Source organism: Vulpes lagopus, chromosome 2 (genome assembly GCF_018345385.1).
Source record: "Vulpes lagopus strain Blue_001 chromosome 2, ASM1834538v1, whole genome shotgun sequence".
Taxonomy (NCBI): domain Eukaryota; kingdom Metazoa; phylum Chordata; class Mammalia; order Carnivora; family Canidae; genus Vulpes; species Vulpes lagopus.
In genome coordinates this window covers 44,434,356-44,459,454 of record NC_054825.1, presented here as the reverse complement: position 1 = coordinate 44,459,454, position 25,099 = coordinate 44,434,356, and the positions used below count along the sequence as shown (strand labels likewise).

The 25,099-nt window shown below is 52.6% G+C and overlaps 2 protein-coding genes across 7 annotated transcripts in view; one reads left to right on the top strand and one right to left on the bottom strand.

The window, feature by feature from the left end:
- Nucleotides 1-1,857: 1,857 nt before the first annotated feature.
- STOML1 (stomatin like 1) lies at nucleotides 1,858-14,818 on the bottom strand. 6 transcript variants are annotated; one of them, XM_041745374.1, is made up of 9 exons: nucleotides 14,657-14,818; nucleotides 12,736-12,842; nucleotides 12,527-12,634; nucleotides 11,441-11,590; nucleotides 10,926-11,129; nucleotides 7,863-8,058; nucleotides 7,068-7,280; nucleotides 6,884-6,969; nucleotides 1,858-2,248 (listed from the first exon to the last, which is right to left on the bottom strand). In XM_041745374.1, the coding sequence occupies exons 1-8, from the start codon at nucleotides 14,787-14,789 to the stop codon at nucleotides 6,896-6,898; spliced, it is 1,185 nt and encodes a 394-aa protein (XP_041601308.1). In that variant the 5' UTR covers nucleotides 14,790-14,818; the 3' UTR covers nucleotides 1,858-2,248; nucleotides 6,884-6,895. The 6 variants fall into 6 exon arrangements, with proteins under 6 accessions (XP_041601308.1, XP_041601303.1, XP_041601304.1 ...); XM_041745373.1 differs by lacking the exon at nucleotides 1,858-2,248 and adding an exon at nucleotides 6,417-6,554; XM_041745369.1 differs by lacking the exons at nucleotides 1,858-2,248; nucleotides 6,884-6,969 and adding an exon at nucleotides 5,643-6,554.
- A 2,394-nt stretch (nucleotides 14,819-17,212) lies between these two features.
- Nucleotides 17,213-25,099, top strand: part of PML (PML nuclear body scaffold) — a 46,592-nt gene continuing 38,705 nt past the window's right edge. The window contains exons 1-2 of the mRNA XM_041731322.1: nucleotides 17,213-17,482; nucleotides 19,939-20,405. Coding sequence (XP_041587256.1) covers nucleotides 17,348-17,482; nucleotides 19,939-20,405 — 602 coding nt within the window. The 5' untranslated portion in view covers nucleotides 17,213-17,347. The remainder of the gene's footprint in view (nucleotides 17,483-19,938; nucleotides 20,406-25,099) is intronic.

The window sequence follows — 25,099 nt, the reverse complement described above, 5'->3', positions numbered from 1 at the left end:
TAATATGTTATATTTAATGTAGTAATTCTGTGGGCTTCATAATTGATCTGGGGAGGAACTTCCAAACGTAATAGTACTTCATCTTAGGAACATCTTAAAATTGGCCTTTGATACAATCAGCCTCATTTTACAGATTTTTAAAAAAAGATGTTATTTATTTATTCATGAGAGACACACACAGAGAGAGAGGCAGAGACACAGCAGAGGGAGAAGCAGGCTCCACGCAGGGAGCCCAACGTGGGACTCAATCTCAGGACCCCAGGATCATACCCTGGGCCAAAGGCAGACGCTCAACCCCTGAGCCACCCGGGCGTCCCCCATTTTACAGATTTAACTCCATGGTCTGCAGTTTCCTGGTCACAGTAGTCGACCTCCCCAATTTCTCCAGGCCAGGTCCTCCTGCCTTCCTATTTCCACCCGCCCCCCCAACACCAACAGGCCCACCGGGGCCTGGGGACACACGGGGTGTGTGCGCCTATGGGTGACGATGGTCAGGCGAGGTGTACATTTCCCAGGCTTTGGTCCCCCCTTTACCTGCTTGCCCCTCGGGTCTCCCCGTTCTTTGTTCCCGGAGAGCCCAGGCCGGTTTGGGAATGGGGACACCGCCACCAGGTGGAGCCACAAGCTCATGCCTGGGTTTCTATGGGCTCCCTTCGAGGAGATGGGCGTCGGGAGGCCCCGGGTGCCCCCCAGGCTTCTCCTTCCCCAGGCTGACCTGACTCTGGCCCCCCTGGGTGGTCCACATGGCTGTTCCCCCAGGGGGCCGCCGGCAGTTGCACTGCTGCTCCCTCTGTTCCAGCCTCCAGCTGCGGCCCTCCTCTTCCCATCTCTCTCCCCATCCCCTACCTCCACCTTCCCCAGCAAATCCAGTACTTCCCCGTCTCCTTCAACCGGTTAGTTTTAAAAACCACGCGCTGGTGCCTATTGTATGGCAGATGCTGTGGCCGGTTCTGGAAAGTCGGGGAAGGTAGGTGCCGTCCCAGCAGAGGACTGGGGTAGGGAGCCCCTTCTTCTCTGCCTCCTCCCTCTCTTCCCATCCAGAAAGAAGAGCCAGAGTGTTCTCCTCCCAGCTCCCATCCCTCCCTACACAACTCTCCCCGAGGCCCACCTCCTCATCGCTCTCATTTCAAGGTTTGGGGGGGGGCATCAGACGCTAAGCCCGGACGTTGAGTGAGTCACCCAAGGACTGAGATCTTCCCACCAACCACACCGACCTGTGTGTTGCACGGGGGCGTGGGTGGGCTGGACTACAGATTTTTTTTTCCTTCGCCCAGATATTTACCCCATCCTACTTCCTCATTCTTTATAGGTGCAAGGAGCCACTCTGTCCACAGCTAATCCCTCCATCAGGCTTGGGTCCTGTTCCCTTGCCTACCTCTAGAACCTTCCCCCTCCTTCTTTCTCTCTTCCTGCTGGATCTTGCCTCTCTCACTTCCACCCTCAAAGTGCCCACCTCCATGGCAGCCGATGCAATTAGGGAAGAGAAAGCGTCTTAAAGCCTTAGTGGGAGGAGATGAAGTTAACATTTGCGGATGCCCGTGTACTGCAGGTAAAGTGCTCTGAGGAGAAAGACAGGAAGTTAGTGAGGTGCAAAATACCCTGAGAGCACCTGCATCCCAATCAGATATTTTAATGGAAGGAAAGATGTTATTTTTAAAAAGATTTTATTTATTTATTCATGAGAGACACAGAGAGAGAGGCAGAGGCACAGGCAGAGGGAGCAGCAGGCTCCGTGCATGGAGCCCGACGTGGGGCTCGATCCCGTGACTCCAGGATCATGCCCTGGGCCAAAGACAGCCGCTCAACCACTAGGTGCCCTACTCCTAGGTGTTTACCCAAATAAAACGCATGGCCACACTCGTTCAAAGGAGCTTTATTTGATCCTGATCCTCAGTAATGGACACTAGAGTGAGTAACAGTGCAGCCATCCACACAGTGGGAGGAACAGGCAGCAAAAAGGCGCGACTACAGACAGACGCGAAGAACGGGACTCTCAGACACGCGAGGGCGGGGAGGAGCCGGACCCGGGAGGATACATACCACGCGGCTGCATCTGTCTGAAGTTCCAGAAAGTGAAATTTAACCCCTGCGATGGACAGAGCAGACCCGCGGGGGCCTGGGGCTGGGAAGGGGCCTGGGGGAGCTTTGTGAGTTGATGGAAATGTCCTCGGTCTTGTGTTGGCTGATGGGTGCACCGTGTTCACATTTGTCAGAACTCATCCAGCACTCCATTTAATGGGTGCATCTCCTGGCAGTTTATTTTTTTAAAAAGGAAAAAAAAAAAGTAAATGCTGGAGGAAGACAGCAAAAATCCTGTGCTTTTGCTGGGATTGAAAATCCAAGTTAGAGGGACGCCTGGGTGGCCCAGCGGTTTTGTGCCTGCCTTTGGCCCAGGGCATGATCCTGGAGTCCCAGGATCGAGTCCCACGTTGGGCTCCCTGCATGGGGCCTGCTTCTCCCCCCTGCCTGTGTCTCTGCCTCTCTCTCTCACTGTATCTCTCATGAATAAATACATAAAATCTTAAAAAAAAAAAAAAGAAAATCCAAGTTAGAAAGCAATAAACAATTGGATAATGATAATAAAAACCCTATACTGAGATGCAATTTTTCACTTACCAGATTGTCAAAAACTCCAGGAGTTTAATAACAGTGTGTGTTGGCCTGGCTGCGAGGAAAACACACCCTTACTCACCAATGATTGGAGTGTAAATAGGAATAACCCCAAGTTATCACGTCTGTCTATAGTTTGCACCTTTTTACCGTCTGCCCCTCCCACTGTATGGAGAGCGGCACCATTTAGTTATTTGTAGTTTTCTGTTTCTGATGATCAAATAAAGCTCCTTTGAACATCTATAAACAGGCATTTGGGCAATATTTATTAAATTACAAATGTTTTAACCTAGCCATTTCCTACAGGGATTTTATCCTACAGATAAACTCAACCCTGGCAAAGAAGGATATGTTAAAGGCTATCACTGCAACATTGTTTGAAACAGCAAAACACAAAAAATAAACTGTCTACCAATGCAGGCAGGTTAAATAGTGTACATTTGAACAACGGAATCCTGTGTAACTAAAAAACCCAGTGAAAAAAGTCTGCGTGTACTATTATGGAAAGATGCTGAAGGTGTAATATTAAGTAAATAAAGCAACATTACATATGCTATGTTGCCACTTGTATGAAAAAAAACCCTGGAGGATATATATATATTTGGGTTTTCTTGTATATGCAGTTAAAAAACAACTTCTGGAAGCATAACCAAGAAACTAATATTAGGGGATACCTGTTTGGAGGCAGGTGCAGGAAATATGTGGATGGAGTCAGGAGAGGAGGGAAATTTTTAATACTATGACTTCTTAATCTTCAAAAAATTTTGAGTGACATGACTGTACCGGCTACCCAAAATTTACGTATTTAAGGTTTATTTATTTGAGAGAGAGTGAGCACACATGAAGCAGGGGAAGAGTCTGGCAGAGGGTGAGGGAGAAGCAGACTCCCTGCTGAGCAGGGAGCACAGTGCCTGCCTTGATCCCAGGACCTGGGATCATGACCTGAGCTGGAGGCAGATGCTTAACGGACTGGGAACTACCCAGGTACCCCTAAATTTACTTATTTTTTTTCAAATTTACTTATTTTTAAAATGACATCAAAGTAATACATTCCGTGGGGCAGCCCAGGTGGCTTAGCGGTTTAGTGCCGCCTTTAGCCCAAGGCCTGATCCTAGAGTCCCGGGATCGAGTCCCATGTCGTTGGGCTCCCTGCGTGGGCCCTGCTTCCATATCTGCCTGTGTCTCTGCCTCTCTCTCTCTCTCTCTGTGTCTCTCATGAATAAATAAATAAAATCTTTTTTTTTTTTTTTAAGATTTATTTATTGAGAGAGAGAGAGAGAGAGAGAGAGGCAGAGACACAGGCCGAGGGAGAAGCAGGCTCCATGCAGGGAGCCTGACATGGGACTTGATCCAGGGTCTCCAGGATCGCACCCCGGGCTGCAGGCGGCACTAAACCGCTGCACCACCAGGGCTGCCCTAAATAAAATCTTTAAAAAAGAAAAGTAATACATTACATGACGTCAATATAAGCATCTTATCATTATTCACAAGGTTACCTTGAGGGAGAAGAGGATAGCTAGCAAGGGTTTAGCCCAGTGCAGGGACATGCATGGTCTGGTGTTACCATTTTTATGGTCTCTCCCCCAAATCTCTGCACCACCCCCATACCTTAGGCTCCATTTCCCAAAATCAGAGGTGCTCAGCTGCCTCGACTGCAGCCTCAGCCTCGCAGGGGCTTCCCACTCTGTGGCACGCATGCCCCACCCCGTGCCCCACTTCGTGCCCCACCTCGTCAGCCTGCCCTGTGGCTGCAAGGGCATCGCCTCTTTAGGGAAGCCTCCTCTGATTGACATCCTCTCCCTCCCTCCTCACACCCTACTGCCCGTTAAGTGCCCCTTGTCCCCCGCCCCCCCAACACCCAGACTGCAAGGTCTCCTCAGTCTTCAGAAGCCCAGGGGCCTTGGAACCTGGGGGCCCTGGCCTGGAGGGCTGGCCTCACCAAGGAATGACTTCTGCCCACCAGGGAAGTCAGTAGCAGGCCCTACCCTCCACCTAGAGAGACACCCACAAGTTTCAGTTTCCTGTAAATGTTCTCTTGATCCTCCCACACCCACAAGAATCTGAGTTTCGGTTTCTCCTAAGCTCTGCGAGGGAAGTGCGGGCTTTCCTGGAACTCCTGGTCCACCCGTGCAGCCGGGTCGGAGGGACCAGCTCGTGCGGGGGGCTCAGGGTCCGGCAGGGAGAGCAGCCACCGAGGCAAGAACGGCGACACGGACAGTGGGGAATGGGCGCGATGCCCAAGTGCTGAGGGGGCCCAGTCGAGGGCAGAGGACTGTGCCCCACTGGGCCTCAAGGATGGCGGGAGTGGCCGGCAGGGACCACGGGGACGGCTCCTGAACAGGCTGAGGGCAGAGGAGGGCCAGCTGGCTGGGGCTCTGGCCCTCCAGGATGGGCCCCGGGGCCGACCCTTGAACCCCAAGGCTGTGCAGCCCACGCTGGGAGGGCTGGTGAGAGGAGGGAGAGGGCAGGCACTGGCGGGAACAGAGGGACAACTAGCCAGTGGTGCCGGGGAGGCCCCGGGGAGCCCGGGGCCCGGAGGACCAGCCAAGAGCTGTTTTGCAAAGGGGAGGTCCCGATTTCTGTGGGTTCCTTTTCTCACAAGCCTTTTCAGGAACTGAGATTCATTTCTTAGGGCTAAACAAGCAAAAGGCCCCTTCCCTGAGGTCCCTGGGGTTTGGGCCAGGCCTCCAGGCCCATTCCGTCCCCTTCCCTCCCTTGTGCTAGTAGTGGAGAAAGAGGGACCGGACTCTCCTGAAGGCGACTGGTAAGACCCTTCACCCCGGTCTCAGCAGGGCATCTGCAGGACCAGTCCTGACACACCCACACCTTCTCTTTGGGCCAGCTTCTACCCTAAAGAGCAGCAGAAGAGCCTGCACCTGCCCCACGGTCTCTGAACTCCGTGGCAGGAAGGGGAACTGTGGGTGATGCACACACCCTCCTATCTTGAGCCCCTGTCCTCGCCCAGGTACCAGCAGGAGCATGGCCTCGGGGACCCCCACAACCCACCCCTGTGCCCCCACTTCTCTTCAATACACTGTAAACAGCACATTTATTGGTGGTTCGTAAACCTCTGGTAAAAAGCACAGAACAGCAGGGCCCTCCTACATGCTGCCCTGGGCCCCGGCCCACCAGGCATGCAAGACGGAGCTGGGAGGTGAGGCAAGCCATCTTCAGGAGCAGGGCTGGACGCCGAGAAGGCCCCGCGCTTTTCCATCCGCACCGCCCACTGGCCTGGGCCTGAACCACTGCCACGAGGGCACATCCCTGCCCTGCGGTGACTCTGGGCGGTGGGCTGCCTTTCTTCGCCCCCAGCACCTCTCTGATCCCCACTCTAGAGCCAGGACCCGAGCCACACGCTTGGCTCCCTCACACTGGGACCAAATCAGGTGCAGTCGGGCTGGCCCTGTGGGCCCCGTCTCTCCAGTCATGTAGCTGGCAGAGGGGAGCGGGCCCTGCTCTCTGGTCAGCACTCCGTGGGCCCGCTCAGGGCTGGGTGTTCAGCCAGGGGCCGGGATGGGCAAAGGCTTGTCCAGAGAAGCACTCCAGGTGAGACGGCAAGGCGGCCTGACTCAGTCTCTCCCAGCCTCTCGTGTCTGCTAGCCTCCATTCATTGGCTCCTGGCCGAGCCTGAAACTTCTCAAGGCTCAACAACCCGAGGTGTGGCACCAGCGCCTCCTCCTCCAAGATGCCCCCCCACCCCCGGCTTCACACCAGAATCTGGGCTGGCCTATGGGCAGTGAGCCAAAGCTGCTACTTCAGGGCCCTGAGGACAGCCTCCAGCTTCATGGCCACGGCCAGGTCACCCTTCACCTTTAGGCGCCCACTCATGTAGGCCCCCAGGGGCCGCAGCTCCCTGCACAGAAGGGCCCGCAGGTCTGCCTCAGCCATCTCCACCACTACATCAGGGATGCCGTCGGGCACCCCGTGCCCTATGCTCCCGTGCCCTATGGGGGAAGAGAAAAATGGAGCATTAGCAGGGGGACAGCTACGCAGCAGGGGGAAGATGGGGTTAGCATGGCCCACTAAGGAGTGGAAAGTAACAGCTAACAGCTAAGTGTCCAGGTTCCAATTCACTGAGTTCAAGTACTATTGGCTGTGTGACCACTCAGGGCCCCGGTTTTCAAACTGGTGAAACGGGGATGACAATCATCCCTGAATCAGAGAACCACGGTGAGGGGCAGGTGGGATCATGCACTGCCGTGCTCAGCACAGACCCTGGCCAGCAGAGCTGCACCGTGTGCACGAAGCTCTCACCCCAGGGGCCCCTGCTCACCTGCTCCCCTGCTCACCGGGGCAGGGCAGGGAGACAACGGCCCAGCTCGTCACTTTCCACACACGGTGCAAGTTCACCCAAAACTCCTGGCAGGAGCAGGGGGCAATTTAAAATAGGACCACGGGGGTGGGTGCTGCTACGGGCCACCTGGGTGGGACGGCGAGGGCGGGGAAGGCAGGCACACCTGTAGTGAGGTCGAGGAAGTAGACGCTCTGGGCACCGCTGGGCAGGATGACATTGAACTGGTAGCAGGCCCCGACCTGGCTGACCAGGGCCTCTGATAGGAAGGGCTGCAGGGCAGTCAGCAGCCCCTCAGCCACAGGCTGCTTCGGACTGGGCCCAGCACCAACATGAGGGGCAGGCGGCTCAGCTTCACTCACCATCTCCAAGGTGTCTGCTGGGGGGTGGCCAACAGCCAAGGGGAAGGAAGCAGAGAGAAGAAAGTCAGGGTGCTGCCAAGGTCAGGCTCCCTGTGACCTCTGCACTGTCTGTGGCTGCTCCCTCTTCTGCGCCCGTCTGGCCTGAGTTCCCCTTCCTCCTCTGCTAAGAGGCAGCCTTTCAGCTTTCTTTCTTTCTTTTTTTTTTTTTTTTTTTAAGATTTATTTCTTTATTCATTCAGAGAGAGCAGAGAGGGAGAAGCAGGCTCCATGCAGGAAGCCCGATGTGGGACTTGATCCTGGGTCTCCAGGATCACACCCCAGGCTGCAGGTGGCGCTAAACTGCTACACCACGGGGGCTGCCCGCCTTTCAGCTTTCAGCTTAACCCCCGCTCCCTGGGTGCCGTCCCTTCCCCCAATGGGGGCTCCCCAAGGCTTCTACATGCTCAGACACCTGGCCTCAGTTCCCATGGGCCCTAGAGAGGGGTGGCCTGAGCGGCTGGGCAGGCTTCCCGAGCACGAAGGTACTCCGCACAAAGCCTGTGCGGACAACCAGCCCAGTGCCCTGGGGGGCACCTCCCCTTCTTCCCAGGACTCCTCACCTGGCCCGAGGGGTGAGGCGCCTCCAGCCACTGAGGGCAGGCTTCCTCCCAAGAAGTGGAGAGCCAGTTGCTGGAGGGTGCTGTCCAAGCTGGGCCCCGTTGGGCTGTCCTGGGGTGGCTGGAGCACAGCCTCCACTGCTAGTTCCACTCGGTCCACCTCCAGCCCCCAGGTTCTGGTCACGTCATTGATTTCCAGCTGGAAAACAGCGGTGGGGAGATGTGGAATTAAATCTGCAAGCCTTTGTGGGAGGACCTTCTTTGGTCTGGAGGCCCCACCGCCTCCCTCCCTCCAGGGCCAAGCTCCCTCCTGGGGAATGCAGGCAGAGGGCAATTACAACCCAGCTGCTAGCAGCTGGTGGTGAGCAACTAGGACAGGGCCTGACCCCCTGGAGGTCCAGGGAGGGGGCGGTAACGCCAGGAGGAGGGGAGCCATCCGGTCCATGGGTAGAGCAGGAAGGAAGACTGAGCAGATGCTGTAATTTATAAGAAATGCGCACTGATCGTTTAAATGATACCTCCAAGTATGTCTTTGTTTCAAGACTCCCAGCCCTACAACCCTTGGAATTGCGGTGAGAAGAGAAATAAAGGGGTCTTTTGTTATGTTAAAAAAGGTGATTTTTGGAGCCCACCCAAGGATGGGGGCTGGTTGCCAGGAGGACCAACTATGTGATTGGAGAGTTGGAATTTCCACTGGGACAGGACAGATGACCAATGACTTAGTTCTCAGTATGCAAAGAAGCCTCTAGAAAATTCCCAGGAGGACTGGGCTCCAGAGCTTCCAGGCTGGTGAATGCCAGAGAGGTGTGCCTGGGTAGGGCATGGAAGCTCCGCGCCTTTTCCCCAGACCTCACCATGTGTCTCTCTTTGTCCGGCTGTTAATTCATATCTTTTATCATATCTGTTAATAAACTGGTAAACATAATTCTGTGAGCCACTCTAGCAAAAGAACCCAGGGAGGTCGGTGGAACCCCCAAATCTGTAGCTGGTTGCCAGAAGCACAGTAACAGCCTGGGCTTGTGACTGGCGTCTTTAGTGGGGGCCAGGGGGCAGTCTTGTGGGACTTAACCCATGGGATCTGATGCTGTCTCTGGGGGGACAGTGTCAGAATGGAGCTGGATTCTTGGGACACCCTACAGGCATCTGAAGATTGGTGTTGTGCATGTGCAAACTCCCCTTCCCCACATTGGAACCGGGTCCGGGAACTCCTTGAGAAGGGCTCTTCCAGGTAATGGGAACAGCGTGTACAGGGCAGGGACAGGATAACCTGGAATGTCTGGGGAAATGGGAGTAACCAGAGTCCCGTTTAGCTAGACCCTCACAATGGGCCAGGAGACGAGACAGCTGGCTCAGAGGTGGGGGTTCGGCTCACTTGGATTTACCCTGACACACAGAGCCTCGGAGCCTCAGAGAGCAGTTTAGCAGGGAGGTGACCAGGACTTGCTCCTTGGGAAGAGCCTCCTGGCTGCTCCACGGACACTAGATTGAAGGGGGCTGAGGGTGGCGGCATGGAGACCACGTGGGCCATTGTTTCAAATTATGGGCAGAAACGATGGGGATCTGGTGTCGGGGAGTGGAGGGGGAGAACTGCGAGGGCCTGGGGTGCAGACAGAGCCTGCAGCCTCACAGAAAGGGGAGGAGGGAGGGAGGATCAACAGAGGCAGGAGCCATGCCCCCCAGCCCAGAGCACCGCCCCAGCAGGGGGCATACCTCCAGGGGTAGGCAGAAAGGGGAGTGAGGATGAGAGATGTCCGCCTGGCCTGGGGCTTACAGGAGGCAGCTGGCTTTCTGGAGACTTCGCCTTAACCACAGGCACTGACCCCGTTCTCCTGGGCGCCAACTCCGTCTGGGCAACAGGCCCTCAATGACTAACGTTGTGGAGTGGGACCGACCTCCCCCAGACTGCCCCTCTCAGCCTTGTTGCACAACAGGCCTGGTGTTCTGGTTTCTTCCCCTGCCCGCCCCTGACAGCAACTAGGCTGAGATCAGCTTTCTCCTTCAAAAAGTACACTAAAACGCCATGTAGCTTCATAAATAAAAATTGTTATCAATTGTAGAAGACGGAGCACTGGTTTGATGGGGGGCGGGCAGAAGGCAGTTGATCTGGCGCTGGGCCTGCTCTGCCCTTGATGAGGGGGGGCACCAAATAAGCCCTTCATTTCCTCCCTCCAAAATAAAACCAGAATATCAGTCCTCCTGCAGCAAAACGTAAAGCAGATACACCTGGGCAGGGAAAGGACTCGTAAACTATGATGCTCTGCAAGCTCTGCACGCAGGAGCTGCTCTCACCAGAACAGAAGCGGCTCCTCCTCGGGGGCTTCCCTCCCTCCCATGGCTGACTCACTGCCCCAGGGCCTGGGATCTCTGGAACTGGCACTACCTGCCCCACCCGTCCTGGAACCCTAGGCCCCCAGAAAGCAGAGCCAAGGGGAGTAAGAGGAAACCTCACCCAGGGCCACTGGGGCGGGGTGGCAGGGGGAGCCCAAGGTGAGCGCAGGGAGCAGGGGACATGCATTTCCATCCTGTCCTGCCACAGAAGGGATGCAAGGGTAGTTCTTGTTCAGATCATTATTCATGGGGAAGAGGCAGGAAAAAGGTCCGAATGCCCTTGTGTCCCTTTGTTCTGTTCTGAACAAGAAACACAAAGCCCTCAAAACACAAATGCTGCCCTGTGGGGCATGGAATTCCCCAGGTGACTGTGCCCAGGCAGGCCCCTGCTCCTTTCACTTGCCCGCCCATCTGCTGGTCTGCTTGCCTGCGAGGCTGTGTCAATGGCAATGCTGGCAGAGCAGGGAAGGGTAAAGCCCCAGCAGTGAGGCAGGGCCCCCCCCCGAGAATCTCAGTGGGGCCACTCCCCTCTCAGGGCGCCAGTGCCTCTCCAAAACCACTATGGTCTGCACTCATCTTCTGTTCCTCAGTCCTACCCAGACCACTGGCTCTTCAAAGGTTGGAACGCACGGTAAACTGAGGCCCAGAGCGATCTGGCGCTCTGCTCAAAGAGCCTCGGCAGGCAGAGCCAGGCCCAGGTGCCCACCACTGACCTCTACCGTGCGAGGAGCTGCCTACCAGGAGCTGGTCGCTGATCTTGAGCTGCTCGGTCTGGATCTCCCGCAGAGGCCTCTTGAGCAGTGCCTTGGTCATGGCATTTTGGGCCGTCATACGCGTGGCCGTGTTCAGGTCCTTTACGGTCATCACGGACAGTACTGGGTCCCAGATGCGGAACTGGACATCGGCCCCCACGGACAGCACGGCCCCATCCTTAGAAGTCAGCTGTTGGGGTGGAGGGTTGGTGAGAGAGGAGATGGTCAAGGGGCTGGCGCTGCAGGGGGGTCAGGCCCTCTGAGACCACCCAGCTTGACCCACCCACTGGGTACCTGGCTCCCCGATGGGAATGTCATGTTCCCAAGTTCATGTCATTAGGTACACTGCATAAGGACGTCCCCCAGCCTCCATCCTCGACATTTTGGTTTCTTCCCCTACCCTGACCTTGATGGTTGCTCACACACCGAGGTACTGGCTCCCACAATCACTCTGCAAAAGCCCCTACCCCCTCTTTCTGGGAGAGCCGAGAAGCTCCTCACCTTGCAGGGAGGGACATTGAAAGCGCGTGTCCTTAAATCCACCCGCTGAAAGGAGTCAATGAAGGGCAAGAGCAGAACCATGCCAGGCCCCTGAGGGGTACGGATCCGGCCCAGTCGAAACACGATCATCCGCTCATAGGTAGGTACAATCTGTTCATGAGGGGGAGGGAAAGCGGTCAAAGTACCGGGCTGACAACAGCATCTGCCCAGGTCCCCCCACCGCCCCCCCTGCCTTGGTCAGTGTCAGCTATCCTTAGATCTTTTTTTTTTTATTATTATTTTTTTATTTAAAGATTTCACTTATTTATTCATGAGAGACACAGAGAGAGAGGCAGACTCACAGGCAGAGGGAGAAGCAGGCTCCCTGCAGAGAGCCCGATGCGGGACTTGATCCCGGGACTCTGGGATCACACCCGGAGCCACAGGCAGCCGCTCAACCGCTGAGCCACCCGGGTATCCCTTCTTAGATCTTTTTAGAAGAGAAAACCAAGGCTCTGAGAGGTTACGTGACTTGCTCAAAAATCACACAGCCCCCAAGTGAAACAGACAAGATTTGAAGGCAGTTCTGAATGACTCCAACCCCAAGCAAAGGGCTTTGCCAACTTTAGAAGTAAATATGTCCAAACTGAGAAATGAAGGCCCAGAGAAGCAAGGTGACTTGCCCAAGGTCAAACAGCATTTGTTTCAGTGGCACTTCTAGGACTAGGGTTTAGCACCTTCTAAGAGACTTCCTTCCAGACCATATCAAACCCAAAGGCTTCCTGGAAGGGTTGGCTGTTGCCTAGGGCCACACAAAGGGCAAGGCCTGCCTGGGCTTCCAACTTCACTGCGGCTTGCAGATGCGATCCTTAGGGAGAGCTCACCCTTTCCCCTCTTCACCAGCCCTTGTTAAAAACCAGGCCTGAATTCCTATTACTTATTACCCGCTGGGCCAAGCGGAGTATTTCTCATTTCAAATTTTAGCCTGACCCAAAGAAAGGAAAATATCTGTGTGCACCCTTTTTTTTTTCTTGTGTGTGTGCACCCTTAAAGCCAGTGCCCAGACCCCAGGACCTGGGAGTTTGGGAAGGCTTCTGCACCACTCACTGGCTTCCAGTGTGACTTTGGGCAAGTCTGAGCCTGTTTTTCCTCATCTGAAAGATGTGAATGGATAATCCCGGACCAGCCCATTTCATTGGGATGCGATAATGTAATCTGTAGGGGAAGGGGACAGAAGATGGAGGGAGGATTGATCCAACAATGCCAAAGCTCGGAGCGTGGCCTGAAGCCCCGGGGTCTGACCCAGGCAACCTTACCTTCAAGGCGAACCAGCCGGAAATGGGGAAGGTGAGCAGCAGCAGCAAGAGCCCCAGGAAGCTGATGAGGCCGTGGCAGAGGTAGGAAGGCCAGCTCTGGGGCGCATCTGGGGACAAGAGAGCAGACAGAGGCAGTCAGGGAACACCGACAGGTTCTGGCAGCAGAGCCGTGGGCGGAGTGAAGCTGGTCGAGGGTACCTTTTGCCCACCTCCCTCTTTGGTGGCTCATCCCTTCTCAGGGCCCTCAGTTGCCTCCCTAAGACTCCGGTCGTTAGCCAGGTGCGAGGTAAGGATGTTCCCTCCTCCCACTCGTCAAAACTAATCTGTCTCAAGTCCCACCTCCACAAGGCCAAATCTCTGCTAAGCAAAGTCTCTGCTAAGCAAGAGCCTTTAGACTTGAGAAGCCAATCCAAGTGATGCTCTCCTCACCGGGTACCTGGATCAATGCTCTTGCCTCACGCGGAGTGCCTCCCACACCTGGCATGGAGCCAGGGGCATCCAGGAATCTGTAAACACTGCACTGGGGGTGAACCGAATGCTCCTGAACCTTCCTCCTCTACCATCAGCCCCAAAAAGTGTGCTTTCAGGGCCGCCTTTTGGAAATAATGCTTTAGCCTAAAGGGATAAAGCGTGAATGGCATGGCGAGGGCGAAGATTTTCTTCCCTAGTTCAAAATTCACCCCCCCGCCCCGCCCCAGCCCTTTAATGCCCTAAGGACTACGGAATGCTTTACTTGAAAGGGAGGTGTGAACTAGGAAGATGAGGGGCCGTGAGCCCGGCTCCTGCAGAACCAAGGGCTCAAGATGCAAGTGGAGCGGAGAAAGCCCCAGAACCTAGCATGGCGATCCTCTGCTCTCTTTGCTCTCGTTCCCCTTGCAAGCCTAGACAGGAAGCAACCCCGGAGGCTCTGCTCCGTGCTCCCAGGAACGCCGTGCCCTCTGCGGTCTCCAAGACCCCGGGGCACCTTCCTGCCCGGCTCTGACCCCCGCAGCCCCTGCAGGAAAGGAAGCCCGGGAGAGGGTCGGCTGTCATCACAGGAGGGTCGGGACGGACCAAATCCTCCAACGACGGAGGCTCGTGGGGATCTTACCCCAGGGCCAGGGAATCCCTCAAGGCTCTGGAGCAGGAGATGACGGAAGCTCAACAAGAGGCAGCTGAGGGCCTGCCCATACCCACTGGGAGACAGGCGGATGCCTGGGCCCCAGGGGCGTCTAGAAGCACCCCCAGGATGAATGAAGACTGTGCCATTTCTCCGCAGCCAGGCGCCCTTAGCATGCGGACCACCTCCTAGGCCTCCACCCTGGGCTCCTTTTGGCCGAAATGGGAATCTGAAGGGCGCCCGGGGTTGGGGGTCGGGGAGGACCAGTCCAGGAGCTGCTGCCTCTGGTTTCTGCTCAGATGGTGACCTCTGGGTCCTGAGATGTGGCCCCATCTGCTGGAGATTCTCTCCCTCCCTCTCTCTTTAAAATAAATCTTCAGGGGATCCCTGGGGGCTCAGCGGTCAGCGGTTGAGCCCCTGCCTTTGAACCAGGGCGTGACTCCGAGGTCGAGTCCCCCCTCGGGCTCCCTGCACGGAGCCTGCTTCTCCCTCTGCCCCCGCCCCCCGTCTTTCATGAATAAACAAATAAATAAAATCTTAAAAAAAATAAAATAAATCTTCAGGGGACCCTGGGGGGCTCAGCGGCTGGGCGCCTGCCTTTGACCCAGGGCGTGACCCGGGGTCCCGGGGTCGAGCCCCGCGTCGGGCCCCCTGCACGGAGCCTGCTTCTCCCTCTGCCTCTCTCTCTCTCGGCCTCTCATGATTAAATACGATCTTTAAAAGAATAATAATAAACTAAATCTTCGAAATGGGGACTTGCGATCCCCCCTCTCGGCCTCCTCCTCCCGGGCCCCGGCTCCGCGGCGCTGGGCGGCCACTCACCGGCCCCCGGCCCCGCGCCGCCCCGCTCCGGGGACAGGCAGCCCTTCTGCGAGCCCAGGAAGCCGAAGCTCGACTGCTGGAAACGGTCAAAGTCCCCCAGGGGTAGCGCCCGGTACCCCGACCTGCCGAGCATGGCTCCCGGCAGGTGCACCCGCGCCCCGCCCCGCCCCCCCCGGCCGCCGCTTCCGGGGTCGCGGGCCACCGAGGCGGGAGGCGGCGGCTAGAGGGGCCGGCCCGCGCGGCACAGCGCCCCCTGCGGCTGGAGGACCTCGCCCGCCCGCCCGCGCCTTGCCTCCGCGCCCCGCAGGCCGGGTGGGCGGGGGGGGGGAGCCCGCGAACCACGTTCCCTCCAGAATCAAGCCTGCTCGGCGCTGCTGCTGCAAACTCCCATACTGCAGGGTTGGCGGGTTGGAGTGTCTTATCTAGAATTAGGGTTTCTCCTAGGCACGGTCAGCAAACGATTCTTCCTTGTGGGCACCCCCTCCAGCCCCCCAGCCTCCCAAGCAGGGTCTGGCATAGAATGGGTCTCAATCACTTGTGGCTCAGCGGTTTAGCACCGCCATTGGCCCAGGGTGTGACCCTGGAGACCTGGGATCAAGTCCCTCGTGGGGCTCCCTGCATGGACCCTGCTTCTCCCTCTGCCTGTGTCTCTGCCTGTGTCTCTGCCTCTCTCTCTCTCTATATATATGTGTGTGTGTGTGTGTGTGTGTGTGTGTGTGTGTCTCATAAATAAAATCTTAAAAAAAAAAAAAAGATACTTGTCTGTTGAGTGAAGCCATAGCCAGCTCACTGTTGGCACAAAAAGAGGAATTTCGTCATCACAGACATCCAGGAAACAGCACACCCCTTGACCCAGAGAGGTAATGTGACCAAGAGGTAGCTTTAGCTTGCTTCTCCATGACTTGGGAAAAATCTAAATGCAGATGGTAAATTCACTCTGAGCAGCATTGACTTTCAACATCCAGTTGGGGCAGGTGAGGGAAGAGGGGTGCCTAGCGTCTGCCTTCTGCTCAGGTCATGATCCCAAGGGTCCTGGGATTGAGCCCCATGGGCTCCCTGCTCAGTGGAGGGCGTGCTTCACCATCTCCCCCTGCCTGCCGCTCCGACTTGTGCTCTCTCTGTCAAATAAATAAAATCTTTAAAAAAAAAAAAAAAAAGGTGAGCAAACAAATAATAAAGCTTTCCTTGTCTCAGCCACATGCCAATCCTGCCTCCTCAGACCCTCACACCCCCTGATGTGACTCTTCCAGGTCCCTTCTGCAGATGCTGCTCACCATCTTTGGCTTTTTCTAGTTTGATGGCCTGATTCTGAAGCCCTGAGGGTACTGATCAGGCTGGAGGGAAGGGTAGGACCCCTGAGGCCTCACACGGTCCTGGGAAGTGGGGTCTCCCTGCCAATCCCTTTCCCCACATAGCCCAGAGGATAAACTTTACAAGAGCAAGGTCCCATCACCATCCCTAGTCCGCTTCAAGCTGGAACTGAGCACAGAATTGTACCCAGCGGGTAGTACAGTGGTTGGGGTGGTTTGGTGTTTGAAGCCAGGGCCCTTCACCCAGTGAAGCTGCCCGGGGTTGTGCTTCCTACCCTCACCAGCTGGGAGCTGGCATGTTTCCCCTTTAGCCAAGAACTAACTTGCTCTCTCCTCGCTGTCTTCATACCTGCTCATTGGCTCTCCCCTTCCACTCCCTGCCCGCGCTGCCTCAGACTCATCAACCTTTCCAACTCTCAACCAAGGCATCATCCTGTTCCCCTCAGCTCCACTCACTGTCCTCCCGGTGTCTCAGACTCAGATCCCTCCTCTGCATCCCACAGCCATTGTCCAAGACCAGGTCCCCCGTCCCAGGTTGCCAGAGTGACTGTCCCAACATGCGTGTTGGGTCATGTTTCTGGGTTCTAATCTCACGCTGTTGCCCACAGAACAAGTGCATCTCCTTAGCCCTGATCCTGCTCATGGGTCCCCTCTTAAATTTGAAAATAATGAAAACCGGTTTCTTTTTAAGATTTCATTTATTTATTCATGAGACACACACAGAGAGAGGCAGAGACACAGGCAGAGGGAGAAGCAGGCTCCATGCAGGGAGCCCGACGTGGGACTCGATCTGGGGTCTCCAGGATCACACCCCCGGCTGAAGGCAGGCGCTAAACCGCTGAGCCCCCCCGGGCGTCCCTGGAAACTGGTTTCTAAACAGACTCTCCTGTTTCAAACCTCCATGCCTTTGCTCGTGCTGTTGCAAGCATTCCGCATCCCCAAGTTCCTGCACGTTCCAGCTGAGATCTCCTTTCCGGACTGCCCCTCTGCAGCGTGCAAACCTGTTTGGGTGACTGCTCTCGCTTAGACCTGGGTTCTTCCAAAGCAGGCCCACCTGTGGCTCCTGTCTGTGCCCCGGGTCAAGCCAAGGGCGGCCCGGCCTCCCTCCCGCTAGGCCGGGCCGCGGCCGGTTACCCCCAGGTCGGCTGAGCATCTTCTCTCGTCCCCTCCTCCCTCCGGCTCGGGGCGTGTCTCCAGACCCCCCCGGCCCCGCCCCTAGAACCGCCCCCCGGCTCTGTCTCACTTCCTCCGGGGAGGCGGGCCCTGAGTGGGGCCGCCCCTCCGACGGGCTCGGGCGACCGCGATCCGGCGCCTGCCTCTCCGTTTCGCTTCTCCTCCCCCCTCAGGCTCAAAACCCAGAAGCGAAACTGTGCTGGGATCCATGCAGCAGGAGCCCGCGCCCCCCCGCTCTCCGGCTCCCGGGCAGGACCCCGCACCGCCCCCGGCGCCCAGCATGCCTCCCCCGGAGCCCGCCTCCGAGGGCCACCAGCCCAGCCCCAGCCGCAACCCCGCGGAGGTACCACTGGGCTTGGGGAGGTGGGGTGGAGGCTTGGTTGATGGCTTCGGGGAAGGGAGGGGACAGCGAGGCCAGGCACCTCCCCAGAGTGACCGCCAGACCCTGGGCCCCCACCCTCGGGGCAGCTGCGAGTGGGAAGGGGTACCAGGGTGAGCTGGGGGGGCCTCGGGCTGGCATGCCCCACGGACAGGGGGCAAGGTGCTGAGGGCCTGGACTCATCTGCCCACCCTGGCGACTTGCCCCCTGAGCCTCAGATGAAGGTCCAGGGATTCGGGGGATGGCGGGGTAGCCCTGGGGAGCAGGCCGAGAGCCAGGGGCATGTCCCAAGTGTGGAAAACCAAAACCCGAGTTCCCAGATCAGGAAGTGGGAACCTGGCCCAGACGAGAGAAAGTCTTGGCTAAGGCCTCATAGCTCTTGGGGTGGCTTCTCCGCTAGGATACCTACCTCCAAGATCCTTCTGTTGGAACATCCTGTGCGCCCCCCCCCCCCCCCCCCCCCCCCCCCCCCCCGTCCACAAAGGGTTTACTGGGGCCTCTTCCAGGAAGCTTGCCTGGGTCTGCTCCGGGTTTACTGGGGCCTCTTCCGGGAAGCTTGCCTGGGTCTGTTCCGGGACAAGCTCCCCAGGTCCCCTTCCTGCCCCAGAGGAGCTACCTCACATCTCATGCAGTGTGTTTTCCCAGGCCCTTCATGAAAGCACCATCCTGCAGTAACTTCTGTTCTGTGCATTATTACAACTAGGAATCGTACTACTTCCTTGTGAACATTCCTCGTGGGCCAGTACTTTATTAAGCACTTTTTTCCCTTTCTTTCTTTCTTTCTTTCTTTCTTTCTTCTTTCTTTCTTTCTTTCTTTCTTCTTTCTTTCTTTCTTTCTTTCTTTCTTTCTTTCTTTCCTTTTTTTTGCTAGAAAATATCCATAATATTAAAATTACCATGTTTTTAACATTTTTATTTCTTGTAAGTAATCTCTACGCCCAGCATGGGGCTTGAACTTAACAACCGCGGGATCCAGAGCCTCGTGCTGCACTCACTGAGCCAGCCAGGTACCCCAAAAACTTAACGGTTTTTAAGTGTACATTTCAGTGGCATTGAATATATTCACAATGTTGGGTAACCATCAACCACCATCTATTTCCAGAATTTTTTTCATCGCCCTCAACAGAAACTGTACTCCCTAAGCAGAAGCTCCTTATTTAGCCACTTCTCCCAGCTCCTGGTAACCTCCACTCTACTTTTCTGCTGCTGTGGATCTGCCAATGCTAGATATTTCATATAAGTGAACCATCCAATTATTTGTCCCTTCGTGTTTGTCTTATTTTGCTTAGCCTAATGTTTTCAAGGTTCTCATAGCATGTATGAGAATTTACTTCCTTTTCATTTTATTTTATGTTATTTTTGGTAAAGATCTTATTTTTAAGTAACCTCTACACCCAGTGTGGGGCTTGAACTCACAAACCCAAGATCAAGAGTCACATTCTCCACCAACTGAGCCAGCCAGGCGCCCCTTCCTTCATTTTCTTTTTAAAAGATTTTATTTTATTTTATTTTAAAGATTTTTTTTTTAAGATTTTATTTATTCAAGAGAGGCAGAGACACAGGCAGAGGAGAAGCAGGCTCCATGCAGGGAGCCCGATATGGAACTCGATCCAGGGACCCCAGGATCATGCCCTGGGCCAAAGGCAGATGCTCAACTGCTGAGCCACCCATACGTCCCCTCTTCCTTCATTTTTAAAAACTGAATGATACTCCATTGCACACGTAGACCACTTTTGTTTATCCGTTCATTTGTTGATGGACACTTGGGTTATTTCTACCTTTTGGAGCCTGTGCATGATGGTGCTGTGGACATGGGTGTAAAGTATCTGTTCAGCTACTCGTCTTCAGTTATTTTGGGAAATCTATCTAGGAATGAAATTTCTGGGTTATATAGTACTCCTGTGTTTAACTTCTTCAAGAGCCACCAAACCATATATTTTTTAAAGATTTTATTTATTTATTCATGAGAGACACACAGAAAGAGAGAGAGGCAGAGACACAGGCAGAGAGAGAAGCAGGCTCCCTGCGGGGAGCCCAATGCAGGACTCGATCCCAGGACCCCAGGATCACACCCTGAGCCCCCCAGGCGCCCCTCCACCAAACCATATTAAGCACTGTTTATGATGTTACATGAGATACACTTCACGTATCTCCTTTCTAGAGTGAGTCCCTTGAAGGTAGGGATTTATGCTCCCATCCTTGGGTGTCCGGGCCTCGTAGTGCCGTGCTCCCCGCATTGCGGAGTGGGAGAGGGACGCCTGGGTAGAGGCTGGGGACCGTGGTCCTGCTCAGCCCGGGCTTTGTATCATCTAATGACTGCCTGGCGTGGAATATGGAGCCCACTCTACCCTCCAGCCGCAGCAGAGGATCTGGGGGGGCTCCGGGATTTCAGGCCTCACCCCACCTCTCTGGTCCCCCAGCAAGCCCTGGAGGAGGAGTTCCAGTTCCTGTGCTGCCAGAGCTGCCAGGCCGAAGCCAAGTGCCCCAAGCTGCTGCCGTGTCTGCACACGCTCTGTTCGGGATGCCTGGAGGCATCAGGCCTGCGCTGCTCCATCTGCCAGGTGCCCGGGCCTCTAGGTGCTGGCTCGCCGGCCCTGGACAACGTCTTCTTCGAGAGCCTGCAGCGGCGCCTGTCGGTTTACAGGCAGATCGTGGACGCGCAAGCTGTTTGCACCCGATGCAAAGAACCTGCGGACTTCTGGTGTTTTGAGTGCGAGCAGCTCCTCTGTGCTAAGTGCTTCGAGGCGCACCAGTGGTTCCTCAAGCACGAGGCTCGGCCCCTGGCAGAGCTCCGTAGCCAGTCGGTGTGTGAGTTCCTAGACAGCACTCGAAAGTCCAACAGCATCTTCTGCTCCAACCCCAACCACCGCACCCCTATGCTGACGAGGTGAGCCTGCTGGTCTTGGTGGGGTGGCACATCCCGGAGCCGGGTAGAAGGTGCAGGGAGCAGAGAGTCACATAGCGGGGACCGGGGGATAAGGGGCTTCTGGGCCTTTGCAACTCAAAATGTGGTCCAGGGACCAGCAGCATCTGTGGCCATGACCGCAGTTTATATTATCCCATGCAAATGGATAGCGATCGGTAACAGCCTCCCCCTGTAGTAGATAGTGCTGCAGAACCATCTTTACACGCTTACCCAATAATTTTTTTCAGGGTATATTTTGGAAATGCCATTGCTAGGAGAAGGGGTATGAAAATTTTACATTTCGATACGTTACCAAACTGCCCTTTAGAAAGTTTTACAGTGGGATTTTCTACATCACCGGCCATGGAGTGTGGGTCATGGATAGATTCCAGAGGAGATGCAGGTAGTTTTTGTCTGAAAGTCAAAACCATAACACAGTGCTGTCTCAGAATGTCTATAGGAAAAAAATCCAATTGAATTCAGTTAAAATTATTTTTATTAAACAGCACAGGATTTTAATCCAATATTTTTCATAATACATGTGTATGGTTAAAAAAAATTATGAAATTTATAAAGGGGGCAAAGTCTCCACTCCACTCTGTCCCCGTCTGCTTAATTCCTACCACTTCTCCCTCCCCCCACCCACAGTTAACCACTGTTACCAGTTTGGAATGCCTCCAGAGTTTCTTTGTGAATTATGCACAGATAGGGGTAGATAGCCCTACAAATTCTAATTTTCCCCCTTTCAGCCAAAAAGATAACATACCTATGTGAACTATTCCTGTTCCCAATAGATTGCTTCTGTAAGATTCCTAGGTGTGCTCATTGGGAATCTGCGTAGCAAAAGTATTCTTTGCCCACTGGGAACACACTCAAAACTGTATTCTTCCTAAACCTGAGTGTAGCTTGCTTCTGGCTTGGACTTCTACTACCAGAATGAGTTTCTGTTTCCAGCAGATTCCTCCAACAGAAGGACATTAGAATTTGGATTTCCTTGTTTGTTAAGATTCAGATTTAGTGGCTTTTTATATATTTATTGCCTATTCTTGTTTCTTCATTTGTGAATTGCCTATTTAGGTCCTTTGCCTGTTTGGTTTTTTTCTTCAAGAAATTAGTTCCTAATTTTTTTTTAAAGATTTCATTTATTTATTCTTGAGAGACACAGAGAGAGAGAAGCAGGCTTCATGCAATCCTTAATTTCAAGAGCCAGCAACGGTGCAAACGTTTTCTCCTGTTGACTTTTGCCATGTCATTTCCTATGTGGGATTGTGTTTTAAGTTTTTTGTTTTATAGAATCCAGTTCATCAGTCTTCCTGTATGGTGTCCTGCTTTGATCATACTGGGAAAGATTTTCTTCCCATGCCAACGTTAAAAATATTTTCTTATATCCTGTGTTAATAATCCCGTGGTTTTATGTTTATAATTGAATCTTCAATTCATAAGGAATCAATTTTTCTGCATGGTATAAAGTAGGATTCCTCACTTTGCTTTTCTCTCCCAACTGGAATGTTGGTTCTCTCAACAACTTTTATTGAATAATCCACTCTTGCCTTCATCTCACATGCCCTATACTAAATGCTCAAGCAATCATGGGTATGTTTGTAAAAATCTGTTCTGTGCTGATGATCTATTTCTCTGCTAATCCTTACTGTCCTAGGGAATCTAGTAGCTTCATGTTTGATAGGGCAAATTCCCATTCTTCTTCAGAAGCAATTTTACTTTTTTTTTTTTTTAAGATTTTATTTATTTATTCATGAGAGACACACAGAGAGAGGCAGAGACATAGGCAGAGGGAGAAGCAGGGTCCATGCAGGTAGCCCAATGGGGGACTTGATCCTAGGACTCCAGGATCACGCCCTGGGCCAAAGGCAGATGCTCAACTGCTGAGCTACCCAGGCGTCCCAAATTTTGCTTTTCTTATGTTTTTACAGTTGATGCCATTTCAGAACTTATATATTCACTGGGATTTTGAATGAAATTGTATTAAATCTGGGGAGAGTTGGCCTCATCTCTGGTTATATCTTTCTTTATACTTTCATGGACATACCTCTTGAACTTTTAAGTTGTAGTTAAATTTATAATATTTGGGCAACCCAGGTGGCTCAGTGGTTTAGCGCCGCCTTCAGCCCAGGGCGTGATCCTAGAGACCTGGGATCGAGTCCCACATCAGGCTCCCTGCATGGAGCCTGCTTCTCCCTCTGCCTGTGTCTCTGCCTCTCTCTGTGTGTCTCTCATGAATAAATAAATAAAATCTTAAAAAAAAAAAAAAGTAAAATTGCTTCTCCCTCTGCCTGTGTCTCTGCCTCTCTCTTTCTGTCTCTCATGAATTAAAAAAAAAATAAAAAATATATATATATAATATTTAATGAGCCTGTGAATAAAATCTTTTCCATTATTATTTCTAGCTGGTGATCATTAACATCCTTTAATCCCCCTAATTTATGTATTATATTAGCCATTTGAGCTCTTTTATTTTTGTTAGCTTTTCCAATTGATTCTTCTGAATTTCTTAGGTAAACAATTCATGTTATCCACAAGTAATACAAAACTTTATTGTCTCCAAAATTTACACGTATTACCTCCTTGTAGCTTTGTTTTGTTGTTTCTCATAGCTAAAACCATCAGAGCAATATTGAATGGTGAAAGGAAGTGGTTAGAAAGGCAACTTTAAAAAAAAAAAAACTTAAAAGAAAAAGAAACTTCATCTTATTCCTAGCTTTCATGAGAGAGTTTTTTTCTTATATATGATGCTATTTATTATTGCTTTCCTTAGGTAACTTTACAAAATCACATTTAGAAAGTTGCCTCCCACTTCTAGCTTACTAAGAGTTTTTTGTTTTACTATTTTGTTTTATTTTTAACTCAGGAATGGGTGTTCTTTGGGATTCAATGAAGGTGTCCTTATACCTTTCATTGTGGTGAATTATATAGCAATGTGTTTCTTTATGTTGAGCCTTTTTTTTTTTTTTTTTAATTCCCAGGAGGAAAAATGCTATTTGGTCATGATATACTATTATTTTAATTCTTAGCTGGATTTCATTCAATGCTATTTTACTTAGGCTATTATCTGTATTTACAAATGTGATCAATTTTTATGAGTATGTATGATTTCTTTCAAGGTTTTTGACCCATTTTATACACGTTCTCCATCAGTGAATTTGTAAGCTTTTTTTTTTTTTTCAAAGATTTTAGTTATTTATTCATGAGAGACACAGAGAGAGAGGCAGAGACACAGGCAGAGAGAGAAGCAGGCTCCCTGCAGGGAGCCTGATGTGGAACGTGATCCTGGGATTTGCTTAGCACAATGCCTGGCACGTATTATGTACTAAGTCAATGTTAAAATCCTAGTCCTATAATTTCTCTGCTCTGCTCTAGAACAGCTAAAGAACATACGTAGTTTGAGCTTATAGAAGTTTCTTGAAAAATTACCTGGAACTGGTGCTTTTTTTTGAAGAGTAGATTTTCTTTTCTTTTCTTTTTTTTTAAGATTTTATTTATTTATTCATGAGAGACACACAGAGAGAGGCAGAGAGAGAGGCTGAGGGAGAAGCAGGCTCCACACAGGAAGCCTGATGCAGGACTCGATCCCTGGACTCCAGGATCACACCCTGAGCTGAAGGCAGGCGCTCAACCGCTGAGCCATTCAGGAATCCCAAGAGTAGATTTTCTCCCTGGTATTGGTTTGTTAGGGATCTTGAGTCAGATTTTCTGGAAAATTTTCCAGTTTGTCCTGAGTTCTTTCATAATTTAAAAATCTCCTTTATACCTGTAATGCTCTCCCCTTTCTTCTTTCTTTCTTTTTTTTTAAAGATTTATTTATTTGTATTTGTATTTATGTGTATTCATGAAAGACAGAGAGAGAGAGAGAGAGAGAGAGAGAGAGAGGCCGAGAGAGAGGCCGAGACACAGGCAGAGGGAGAAGCAGGCTCCATGCAGGGAGCCTGACGTGGGACTCCATCCCAGGTCTCCAGGATCATGCCCCAGGCTGAAGGTGCTAAACCGCTGAGCCAACCAGGGATCCAGCAGAATATGGAGGCCTTTCTTTCTTTCAAGTTATATATATGTATATATATAAATATAGATATATATACATATATATTTTTTAAGATTTTATTTATTTATTCATGAGAGACATAGAGAGAGAGAGAGGCAGAGACACAGGCAGAGGGAGAAGCAGGCTCCCTGCGGGGAGCCCAATGCGGAACTCGATCCCAGGTCTCCAGGATCACGCCCTGGGCTGAAGGTGGCACTGAACCGCTAAGCCACCCGGGCTGCCCCCCCTTTCTTTTTTTTTTTTTTAAATATTTTATTTATTTATTTATGAGAAACACACAGACTGAGAGAGAGAGAGAGGCAGAGACACAGGCAGAGGGAGAAGCAGGCTCCATGCATGAAGCCCGATGTGGGACTCGATCCTGGGACTCCAGGATCACCCTGGACCAAAGGCAGGCGCCAAACCGCTGAGCCACCCAGGGATCCCCAGTCCCCCCTTTCTTTTCTTTTCTTTTCTTTTCTTTTCTTTTCTTTTCTTTTCTTTTCTTTTCTTTCTTTTCTTTTCTTTTCTTTTCTTTTCTTTTTCTTTTCTTTCTTTTCTTTTCTTTTAAGATTTTATTTATTTATTTATTCATGAGAGACCACTCCATTCATTGATGCTGAGTTGATTTCGGACCCAGGTT

Excerpts from the sequence above, each read along its gene's own strand:
- STOML1 (XM_041745369.1), bottom strand. The coding sequence starts at position 14,789 with ATGCTCGGCAGGTCGGGGTACCGGGCGCTACCCCTGGGGGACTTTGAC. Across the intron at positions 11,591-12,526 it reads CAAAGTCACACTGGAAGCCA|ATTGTACCTACCTATGAGCG; the intron begins GTGAGTGGTGCA and ends CCTCATGAACAG. Across the intron at positions 8,059-10,925 it reads AGATCAGCGACCAGCTCCTG|CTGGAAATCAATGACGTGAC; the intron begins GTAGGCAGCTCC and ends GCTGTTTTCCAG.